The sequence below is a fragment of the Littorina saxatilis genome, linkage group LG17 (genome assembly GCF_037325665.1).
Source record: "Littorina saxatilis isolate snail1 linkage group LG17, US_GU_Lsax_2.0, whole genome shotgun sequence".
In the NCBI taxonomy this organism is placed as follows: Eukaryota; Metazoa; Mollusca; class Gastropoda; order Littorinimorpha; family Littorinidae; genus Littorina; species Littorina saxatilis.
In genome coordinates, this window is record NC_090261.1 from 5,891,557 (window position 1) to 5,904,043 (window position 12,487).

Consider the following 12,487-nt stretch of genomic DNA (forward strand, 5'->3'; position numbering starts at 1 on the left):
TTTATATATCCTAACAGGGGTGTTCCACTTATTGTGTAAAAGTGCAAAGAAAATGTCAAATTAAACTCCATAGCTACAATATCACAACAAAGCCAGACATTGATATGAGGCACACAAGTCGGTCATCATAGCAACACGTTGAGCAGGCGTTCGACACTCACACAATTCTACAGTTTTACGCAATTCTATACAGACGTGAAATGTACACAGTACTTCAGCTGGACAGAGCAAGAGTTATGTACAATGTCATGCCACCAGTGAAATTTTGACTCAAAGGAAACACAGCATTATTATCATAATTGAACATTACTGTGTATATACTACGTCAAGGTAAAAAGTAACTTATCAGAGGAAGCAGAAAAAAATTTGTTTCATATTCCACGGGCGTTTTCCTCACCACTCTCAAATCACAAGGCTTCAAATAAAGTTTAGTGGAAAAGCTGTACTTGTTTTTTGCTGACAGAGACAGAATTCTTAATACTATGAGTGCAATTTCAGTCAAATCAGGAGCTTGATTTAAAGGTGCAAATCTAGCAGGGTGGAGATCTGTCTAAATAAAGTAAGTACAAGTTCAAGTGCCATCATGCTGCATAAGACAATCTGGCATTAATGTGATAACACCAGGTAACAAACCTGTTAGAGTAAGGGACCGGAGAAAAATCTGTGCACTCTACTACAGTGTAGCTGTACACGCAAACATGCCTTCACTAAGCTACTGGCCACTTCCATAATTGTGAAATACTGCACAATTCTCATGAGACAATACCCCCCACACCTGTCAGCAAGGCAAGAAAAAAAGCAGAACTAAAGCTAAACAACAACATTTTAATACTTATAAGCATATTTACCAACCAGCTTTCCTAAAGAATTGAAACCAAGGCCAAAGAAAGGGCTCCAAGATATATCTAATCCCAAACTACTGTCCAAGAAGCGCTTGAGGACAAACTTTTGTTTGTTTGTTTGTTTATTTGTTGCTTAACGTCCAGCCGACTACGCAGAGCCATATCAGGACGAGGAAGGGGGGGATGAAGGGGGCCACTTGTCAAGCGATTCCTGTTTACAAATGCACTAACCCATTACTTGTGTCCCAGCAGGCTTTAGTAAAACTAAATTAATACCTACTGGAAGATTACCAGTTTCCAGTATGTTAAAATAGGCTTAACCTATCTACTGCTGGACTTACATCAGAACACTAACAGATTAAACTATACATGAATCGCAAGATGAGGACAAACTACCCACTGGATGCATCAAGAACTTTGAGACTGAAGCCACAAATGCATAAAAGCACACAGACCTGCTTGTGTCTGAGGCCCGGGCAGATGCTAACATAATCATAACACTGTTACCTGTAGGGGCGACCACCCCCAACCAGGCGCGTTCACAGGTGGCGGATAGTGTGATGGCCTTCAGATATGGAGGTTAGCTGCGAAATAAGCCAGGCTTGCCAGGACGAATAAGCAGTCGCGGACCAACTGGCGGTGCTTCCAACAGGAGGGGGCGGGGTAACAGGTGGCACTGTTACACTCAAGAAATACCCCAGGTGTCCAATGACGGGAGCATCATGCGAACAAGAGCCGCATTTTAAGTTCTAGCCCTGGGGAAGGTCACCTCAGATAAACAAACCAGCCAGCTATGGCCAAATAGCCGGGTAGACTGGACTCGACAGCCCTGTAAAGCCACCAGTCTAGGAGAAGGATCACTCCGATATAAAAACACGCTGAAGCCGGATGAGCTGGGCCATGTATGGCGCATAACGACAGCTCAACGCATCAACGCTCATATCATATGACAGATAACACTGTTAAGAGTATTACCTGTTCAGTCTGTGTCTAATGCCACAGGGAAAATGCACTGTTCTGGAGTTGATGCCAAGTACATAAAGGCAAATTTCTGATTACAAATATCAAAGCATGAAAACGATTCACAACACATGAACATGGAAGTATGTACAGCAACCATTCACCATCCGCATTTCAGCTATTTCTCTGCGTAAGCTCAAGTTCACCTGTTGTGTTATAATTGAGAGATAAAAGCACACTCCATTTTTTCTGTAGTGTTCACTAGCACTCAACATGCATGGACTGTGCCTCTTGTATCAATAACTATGAACACCCTTAACCGCTCACAAATCTAGCCTGCAGAGAAACTAGGCAGTATTCTCATATCTGAAACACTTTCTTCATCCCCATACTTGAAAAAGAAACGGAAAAGTACTCTGCATCAAACGAAATGATGGCTGTTGTTTTTCTAAGTGAATCTTCCATTATCACATACATTGACAGAAGAGACGAAAATCTTAAGCAAAACATGCGCTCATTTGCAGCATCTACTTTCATGCACAAACCAGTACTGCTGCAAAATGACGGACTGAAATCATTTTCATTTACAAAAGTCCTCACTCCTGGCAGGATATGGAAAAGTCCGGAAGAGTTTGTTCACTCTCTACTTACACACGCACACAATTCACACGGAAGGAAACTGAGGGTTTTGGAAACTCTTGGGCCCTAAAACCTGACTAACTTGAGAGTTGAAATCCCAACACTTCACTTCTCACGGACGGGACTGAAACCGCCAAACCCAAGCAGGCTTTCACAGTTGTTACAAGCATCATTTCATGTAGAAATCTACAAGTTTAAGCTAATGCTATACGCATCACAAACTCTTGCAGCATACTCTTCAAATGAGCTCCACCCCAATTCAACTGTTCAACATTATATCCACATCTCATTATCGGAGTTGATTCAGCCAAATAATATTGACCCTGAATTCTCCCAGGCTTTCCTTCTACCTGCATCAAATCCACAGGCAGGGTATTCTATGAGTATGTGTGTGTGTCGCAGATGGCTTTCTTTCTTTATTTGGCGTTTAACGTCGTTTTCAACCACGAAGGTTATATCGTGGGGGAGATGGGATAGAGCCACTTGTCAATTGTTTCTTGTTCACAAAAGCACTAATCAAAAATTTGCTCCAGGGGCTTGCAATGTAGTACAATGTATTACCTTACTGGGAGAATGCAAGTTTCCAGTACAAAGGACTTAACATTTCTTACATACTGCTTGACTAAAATCTTTACAAAAATTGACTATATTCTATACAAGAAACACTTAACAAGGGTAAAAAGAGAAACAGATTCCGTTAGTCGCCTCTTACGACATGCTGGGGAGCATCGGGTAAATTCTTCCCCCTAACCCGCGGGGGGTCGCAGATGGCTGATTGGGTGTTATTTTGGGTGCACATGCATAATCTGACACTATGCTCCTAACAACTGCAAAATCCAAAACCTAATTGTGAAAATTGCCTCCGACCATCCTGCTGAAAGGACGATGTCTCTTAACCTGTATCAAAGTGTGAACCAGGTAGGACAAGAAATGACCAGTGACTATGGGACTAGAACAACAATTGGAATGTCATCCATTTCATTAGCTACCTGAAAAGGCGAACCTTGAACAAAACAAAATTTTTTTTATGATACCAATATGTGACCACAATACACCCCTTCGGAGTTTCGAGTGCGCATGCGTGGCTAGTCACATTTTTGGCGGCAGGGGGCGCTCCGTTGTACCAAACACTCTGCAGTGTAGCGTACACAAAGAGCAGTGACTATCGTGGGACAAGAACCAGAGAAATATCAAAGAGATAAGAGCTTACGAGGGAAAACTTGAACGCAATCGGCAATGTACCTCTTCTGAAGACCTCGTGTTTGGTACAATTTGCAATCCCAGCATGCAATGCGCGGATTGTCTCGCGACGCGAGATTTGCTCTCGCCTGAGACTCCGAAAGGGTGTATTAAGCAAGGTTTTGTTTGTTTTGTTTTGTTAGTAACCAAACACCAATGTGTCAAGTTTTTACATTTTATTTTAATGTTTTCTGACATAGCACAATATTGTCATTAGTCTTTTTCAGTTTATTGCGAAGGGTGGATTTCAACTCCCAACTTGTTCAATGGAATAGTCTATTGGTCGTCTCTGAAAACATCTACACACAGCACACACCAATCACCGAATTAGTCTAATCACACACAGGATGGGCAGTTGTGAAGTTGTTGCTGTAACTAGGCACGTTTTTTCTGGGTGCGTGTTTGTTGCTGTATGGCCTGTTTCACCCCCTGCTCCGCTAGCTTCGCATACACTTGGGACAGCATCTGAAACACAGAAAATCTGGCTCATTCCATGCATGGATTAAGGTTGAAAGTGAGGACACAGCAAATAATTTACAAATTGCACATACAATGTATTACAAATCACGTTGGAATATTTAATTTAATTTTATTTACTTTATTATTCCATTGCTGAACATTTCGGGTGGCTTCCTACCAGTGAAAAGCTGAGGCTGTCTACATTCTCAAATTACCAGAACTTTTACAAGCAGGGTTTATTTAAAATGAATTATTTCATTTAAATATAAAACCCAAACTCATGCAAAAAAAACTGTGACAAAGTCACATACAAATCAACAGGATTGATCGACTATGGAAGAGAGACTGTCAACTCTCAAGCATTCAGAGCCTGTTACACAACCAAACCCAAAAATGACATTCAAAACAAAAGCAGCAAGATTTTTTCATTCAGTGGAAAATATTTAGTCAATGTGGAAAACTGTCTTCAGTTTTAACAGGCTGCGGTAGTGTTACCAAAATGAATACAATACTTTCCAACAGATTTAAAAAGGTGCATCGATGCATTTTCAACAACAAATTGTTCCACAAACACTGCATTAAAGTGATAATGTCTAACGAGAAAACTGTCTCTCATCGCCCAAAGAGCTAAACAGTTCAGGTTGGGGGTTGTAATTATGTGACCACACACCAGGAATACCTTCAAATAAACGTTTTAGCGCTGATTTACTCATATAAAAAACGGCTGTGTTTTGAGTGGGAATCCCAGATTGTAAATCTCATTGTGACGCCTTTTTGCGCTAGTCATAATTTGTGTCCTACCTTTCACCCCTGAGTATTTCATGCGCTATTCCTAGAGATACAGATTTGAAATTGAGCTGAGAGCTACAAAGTTCGTTTTGGGTGTTGAAAAGATAACACACACGAGGAAGGTCTTAAAATCAGTGTTTGAGCGTTCTATTAGTCAAATCTGAATGCTGTGTTTGGTAGTCATTTCAGACCGTAATATTCTCAAAGGGACTGTGTGTTTGTTTACATTATGCGACGCATTTTAGCCCTGTATGGCATGGAATATGCATGAGTTTGCTAGACTGTAGGCTTGACTTCCTCAATCCAACGGTCTTAATCTGCTATGATGAATGGGTATCTACGACTATGAGGACTAACTAATGACACAGGAGAGCTGGGCGAAGCAAACCGCTCGCTGATTAAAATTCATTTAATTATTTGGCATAGTTTCGCAGCAGTTTTGAGCAAATCATTGCAGGTGTTTCTAAATTACAGTACAGCGAATGTCCCTTGGACTTTTTAAAATCTTTCTAAAATGACGTCTTCAGTGTACTATCTTTAAATACTTGCAGTTGTTTGTCCTTAAATTCAAATGTCTATCATTAATGCAAAATTACTCTAGCAACAATCAATCTTGAGGCAGAAATGAAATTAACAAGTAAATAGAAATGACATGCACTTTTTGCAAGAAGTGGCAACTGAAATACCAAAATCAAACAATTCTGAAAATTCTCACCGAAGAATAAATGTTACTGGATATGGCTCTTAGAATTATTGGAATGCTTTGAACAGTCAAGAGAGAAATCAGAATCTTCAGTTAATTCACAAGACCCTGCTAGTGATACAGACGTCACTGACACTAGCAGAATTAAAATTAGTGCAATGTAATATATATATATGACTAGCTGTACCCGTTATGTCATGTGTCTTATTACACACACACACACACACACACAATCACTCGCAAAGAAAATCCCTTGCATATACAAACACACCCACTCACAGATATACTGACAAACACATGCACGCCTGCAAACACGCAAGCACACACACACACACACGCGTACGAAAGCGCACGCACCAACCCCCCCCCACACACACACACACACTCGCCTGCACACACACGTAAACACGAACACAAGTACTTGCGCGCTCGCACTTTAGCATTCCAGACAAAGGGACAGACAGACAGACATAAATAAAACAAGTCGCGTAAGGCGAAATTACTACATTTAGTCAAGCTGTGGAACTCACAGAATGAAACTGAACGTAGTCCGCCGCTAGTGCAAAAGGCAGTGAAAGTGACGAGCCTGTTTGGCGCGGTAGCGATTGCGCTGTGCTTCATACTAGCACGCTTTACTGTACCTCTCTTCGTTTTAACTTTCTGAGCGTGTTTTTAATCCAAACATATCATATCTATATGTTTTTGGAATCAGGAACCGACAAGGAATAAGATGAAATAGTTTTTAAAACGATTTCGGAAATTTAATTTTGATCATAATTTTTATATTTTTAATTTTCAGAGCTTGTTTTTAATCCAAATATAACATATGTATATGTTTTTGGAATCAGAAAATGACGAAGAATAAGATGAAATTGTTTTTGGATCGTTTAATAAAAAAATAATTTTAATTACAAGTTTCCGATTTTTAATGACCAAACTCACTCATTAGTTTTTAAGCCACCAAATGCAATACCAAACCCCGGAAAAATGAGGGTGTGACAGTGCCGCCTCAACTTTTACAAAAAGCCGGATATGACGTCATCAAAGGTATTTATCGAAAAAATGAAAAAAACGTCCGGGGATATCATACCCAGGAACTCTCATGTCAAATTTCATACAGATCGGCCCAGTAGTTTAGTCTGAATCGCTCTACACACACACACAGACAGACAGACAGACAGACACACATACACCACGACCCTCGTCTCGATTCCCCCCTCTATGTTAAAACATTTAGTCAAAACTTGACTAAATGTAAAAAGAAGCAGCAGACACACAGATAAAGAACCATGCAAATACTCTTTCTCCCATGCTGGTTTATACATAAAATCAGACACACTGACATGCATGCACGCACGCACACAAAAACACACACTGTACACAGACACGAACACGCTCAGGGAAGGACAGTCATATTCTTGGCTAGCCTTGAGTGACGGAGACTTGTCCAGCTGAAGCTTAGCACTTGACAATGACGCCACAAAAATCATGACGCAGAGAAAGACAGTGGCATAATCAATTGACGACATAGTAAGGAGACATGAGCCAAGTTTTGCCAGCCCAGATTGGAGGGATCCTCGATGGCTCATTTGATATCTACTGTTATTCGCTGTTTTTAACGACTCCGTTCAGGTTTGGTTTTCCAAAAGTACCCTATGACACGACTTGAGTGGCAAAGAACATAACCTGAAATTCCCATCCCAGTCGGTGCAGCCATTTCGGAGCCTTTAGCAGACCTGTTTACCCTTATATTGACCCATGAGGAAGATTTGAAGGAAAATGAGGAAGATTTTCCACTTCATGAGGAAGATTTTTTTTAAAGCCAGAAACTCGCTCTAAAGCAATGAAACACACTCTTTTTTTCATAATTTGCTGTGTGCAAAGAAATGATAAACTTAATTCTACATTACATGATAGCGTCATTGTATATTTGAGATGTAGTTTTTGGAGAAAGCAAATAGAAAGAAAAAAGTGAACGAAAGAGGGCTGCTGATCTTTTGGCTCTCTGTGTGTCACCAACACTCGACTTTGCCTTCTTGTGCACGTTGGACTGCACGTGCCGTTCACAATCATTCTTCCCACCATGAGTGATCGAGAAATGACTGTCAGTTTCGTGTCGGTGTCGGTCTTGTTCCTTTCTTTTTAGAGGCATTTTGCAAAAGGACACCGACAGGCAACACGTGTAACCAAAGTCCCGGAAGAAGACACCGTTCTAACCGAAAATGGACGAAAGACGTCTTAATACTGAGAAAACTATCGCGACTTTTTACCGAAAACATCACAAATATTTTTTTCTCTAAATCGCGCCAAATTGCAGAAGACTTCAAGCAGTGCGCGGACAAGCGGAAAAACGATCTTAAATCCGTAAAACTTTCGCCCATTCCGTAAGAGTAAACAGGTCTGCTTTAGTCATCAACAGACAGACACACAGAAACGAGCTATATAAGTTAGATATTGTTACACGACACTTGAGATTGCCACAAGTTCTCAAACGTCGTATAGTTGTGTTCTTTTATTCTACGTCGCCCGTCTTCGCAGCAGCAGAAAACAACTCGTCAAATTGAGTTCGAGGATTTATTCAGCATTCAATACATACAACTGCACAACGTAGCAGAACTCAAATAGAAGCTTTTTTCTTTTCAAATCGCGCTGGCATATATAGTAAATACTCAATCTCGAGAATATTCCAGACCGAACACGATACAACTACATTATACGAGCCGTGCATGGACTAAACTAGCGACATTCTCTTATGACGTACATCAAAAAGCGCCGACGCACTTAATCCGAACGAACGCCACGAACTCACACTAAATCAGCATGGTAAACAACCTGTTTTGACAGGACTAGAAAGTTCACCTGCATTCTCGTTCAAGCATAAATACCGTGTTTACAAAATATAACATCGGCACCCTCCCACAAAGTAAAAACAAGTCAACTACATGCAACACACAAAACCGAACCAAAGCTCAGCAACGGTAGCGCTTCCTAACATTACCCCCAACACCAGAAGAAATTTACCTAATTTCTTTCAATCATTGAAACGCTACCTGTACACATACTATGTATACATATACAGATTGAAATCCAGGTATGTACATTAGTCTGTTGGAGAATGAACACAGTTTTACTCACATACTCGGCTGAGAAAATCTGCTCCAACATTGTCTGAACCTTTGATCGATTCCACTCGCATATCAAAGTTCTGCAAGTACATCACCCACCTCATGATACGATTATTCACAAACTTCGCAGAGTTCAGGTAGGTGAGGGGTTTGTGATCAGTCTGAAGCACGAATTTCACCCCTTGGAGGTAGAGTTCAAATTTCTTGATTCCCCACACGATGGCTAAACACTCTTTCTCCATGGTCGAGTAGTTCTTCTCGGCTCCTGACAGCTTCTTGCTGGCATAGCTGACCGGAAACGGTTTACCTCCATGTTCTTGCATCAGCATGGCGCCGATCCCTTCGTCCGATGCGTCTGTACGCAAGATGAACTCTTTGGCAGTATCAGGAAGGCGTAGCACCGGGTCTCGTGACATCAGGTCGCGCACGGTCTGGTATGCCTTCTCCTGAGCTGGTCCCCAGAGTATTCGGTTGGGGCATCCTTTTCGGGTCATGTCCGACAAAGGCGCCGTTATGGCGGCGAAGTTTGGAATGAACTCTCTGTAGTACCCAGCCAATCCAAGGAAGGATCGCACCTGCTTCTTGGTTTCAGGACGTGGCGCATTGAGGATCTTGGTGACGTTTTCCAACAAAAGCCCCTTTTGACCTTCCTTCAGTGAATGACCTATGAAGTCAACGTTGTCGGTCCCCAAAATGCACTTGCTGGGTCTCACGGTCAGATTGGCTTTTGTCAGGCGGGAAAACAGTTCCCTCAAAGTCTCCAGATGCTCCGCAAAGGTCTCCGTGTGGACTAGCAGATCATCCCAGTAGTACACAACATTCTTCATTCCTTTGAGCATTTTTCGCATTCCCCTCGTAAGGGTAGCACCACTGTTCACCATGCCAAAAGGCATCCGCAGGCACTCATACGTTCCGTCTGGAGTTGCAAAGGCAGTCTTTGGTATGTCCTCTTCGCGCACAGGAATCTGCCAATATCCCTTGCTGAGATCGATCTTCGAGAAGATCTTACTGCCAGTTAACTGTCGGAATAGATCAGTTGCCGTCGGCATTGGTTCAGGGTCAAACACGGTGATCTTATTGACTTTCCTGAAGTCAATGCATACCCTGTTTGTGCCGTCTTTCTTCTTGACCACAACAACGGGAGATGAGTAAGGGGATGATGACTCACGGATGACCCCCATCTTCAACATGCTGTCAATGTCCTTCTTCAAGGATTCCCGAGCCTGAAACGGGATAGGGTATGGTTTTGAGCGAACAGGAACGTCAGATGTGAGGTGGACTTCATGTTCGACCAAGGACGTAGAGCCTGGAACATCAGAGAACCTATGGGTGAAGTCGCCCATAAAATCATGCAGCTCCTTCTGCTGGTCTTCCGTCAGGTCAGGTCCTAACTTGACGTCATCCACTCCCTCTTTCTTGTGGAGGTCTCCCAACTCCAGTAGTTCCTCACCATCGAACTCGTCTAGTTCGGCTGGTTCTTCCGCACTTGCTGCGACCTGTACTGCTTCCGGAGGTCTCTCCACATACAGTTTCAGGAGGTTAGCGTGGTAGATCTTGGACTTCTTGCCGACATTCACCTTGTAGTCGTTGATCCCTACCACGGCCTCAACCTCGTATGGGCCTTTCCACTGCATCAGTAGTTTGTTGTGATCAGTGGGAAGCAGTATCAGCACTTTGTTTCCTGGTGTAAACTTCCTGTTTACGGCTTTGCGGTCGTAGTAGTGCTTTCCACTATCCTGAGACTTTCTCAAGTTTTCTCTCGCAATCTCGAGAGTCTCCTCCAGTTTCTCTCGCAACTCGAACACGTACTGGTAACTGTTCTTCACTTCAGGTGTGTCCACATCTTTCGTCCACAATTCCTTTAGTATCTGCATCGGGCCTCTCACGGTCCGCCCGTACATCAGCTCGAACGGGGAGAATCCAGTGGACTCTTGTGGCACCTCCCTGTATGCAAACAGCAAGGCATTGATGTAGCGATGCCACTGCCTTGGCTGCTCACTGCATAGTTTCTTCAGCGTGGACTTCAGCGTCGCATTGAATTTTTCGACCAGCCCATTGCACATCGGGTGATAGGGTGTCGTAGTCAAGTGACGAATGCTCAGCAGCCTGTTGACCTCTTCCATGCATTCAGAGACAAACTGTGTCCCCAGGTCTGTGAGGATCTCTTCAGGAACCCCAATTCTGCTGAAACTGTCCACAAGTGCCTCGGCAACAGTCTCGGTGTCAATTTTCTTCAGAGGCACGGCTTCTGGGTACCTGGTTGCATAGTCTACCAGGGTCAGTACCCAACGATGACCCGCTTCACTTGGCGGTTTGATCTCGCCGATGAGGTCAATGGCCACCCTCTTGAAAGGTCGGTCGATCAAAGGCATCTTCTGCAACGGCACTTTCGGGACCCTTCCTCGAGGTATGGTTTTCTGGCAAATATCGCACGATCGGCAGAATCGAGTCACATCTGCATGCATTCCTGGCCAGTAAAACGCAGCCTGGATTCTGTCCGATGTCTTCTTGACACCCAGGTGACCTCCCATAATAGAGTCGTGGGCCACCTCCATCACCTGGCGCCTAAGTGGTTGAGGCACCAGAACTTGACGTAATGGCTTCCCACCGTTGACTCTCGGGTGCTGGAACACTCTGTACAGGATCTTGGCCTTTACTTCAAAGTGCACAGTGCCTTCGCCCTTAGTCATCTCCTTGACAGGACGACTCCTGTACTTTGTCAAGGTCAAATCAGCTTCCTGTAGCTGAATCAGCCGATCCCTGTCCACGACAGCAGTAGCAGAACTGTTGGTGACCCTGAGTGGCGTAGTTGTTTTGTCCTTCTTCGCCTGGGCTCTGGTCGTCACAGCGCTTACAACCTGCGGCTGGTCGCGGCGATGCACAGTTGCTCTGTCATCTCGTAACAGTTCGCTGACATCTTCATTCGCGAATGGCAGTGGGTCTTCCTCCTCAGCAGCAGGCTGAGCTGAGCCCATTCTCCATTCGAAATCAGGGTCATCAGGACGTCTCGCACCCCCAATGTTCCCAATTAGTAGATCGTACAAGGGCTTCTTCAGGCAGACGGCCTCAACTTCTCCGGTGAAGTATGGAGTATCGATCTGGATTTTTACCACTGGTGCCTTCACGCATTTGCTGTCAGCCATGAGCGTCCACTTGAAGTCACCAGTGAACTTCTCTGTTGGCACCAGATCCTCTTTGACAATGACTCCATTGCAGCCCGAATCTCTGAGAACAGTCACTTCCTGCTTCTCAACAAATCCCTTCGACACGGGCATGTTCGACACTGACACAGCTGCGCTGGCGACGACAGAGATTGACCTGCCATTGGCGAGTAGAAGCTGGCCATCAGATATACATTCTTCCACGTCCGATGGTGTAGCCACTTGCTCGGCAGCCCTTGGAAGTATGACGCTGCTCGCACATACTTGTTGGTTCGAGCCACTCGTTTGCCTCTTGTTGTCGTAATATCTCCGTCGATGTTCTTGCGCTTTGTCATTGACATGTCCGTTATTTTTCTTTTGGGGACAGTTGGCGACTCGGTGGCCCTTGGCATTGCAAAGGAAACACGTTATGTTCTGCCCTTCATTGGATGATGGTGCGGACTCAGTTTGTCCCTTGGCAGGTTGGTTTCCCTGGTTCCCGCTCTTCTGGAAAGGTTTTGATGACTTTGACGTCCCCAGGGTCCTTCCATGAGCAATGAGATAACGCTCAGCAGCATCAGTAATGTCCTT

General features: G+C 43.8%; 1 protein-coding gene across 5 annotated transcripts in view; it reads right to left on the reverse strand.

The window, feature by feature from the left end:
• Nucleotides 1-3,055: 3,055 nt before the first annotated feature.
• LOC138953758 (atlastin-like) overlaps nucleotides 3,056-12,487 on the reverse strand; it is a 29,652-nt gene continuing 20,220 nt past the window's right edge. For 3 of the 5 annotated variants that reach the window (XM_070325653.1, XM_070325652.1, XM_070325655.1), the window contains one exon: nucleotides 3,056-4,145. In XM_070325653.1, coding sequence (XP_070181754.1) covers nucleotides 4,000-4,145 — 146 coding nt within the window. In that variant the 3' untranslated portion in view covers nucleotides 3,056-3,999. Of the gene's footprint in view, nucleotides 4,146-5,643; nucleotides 5,690-12,487 lie in introns of all 5 variants that reach the window. The other 2 variants (XM_070325656.1, XM_070325657.1) reach the window with 2 other exon arrangements.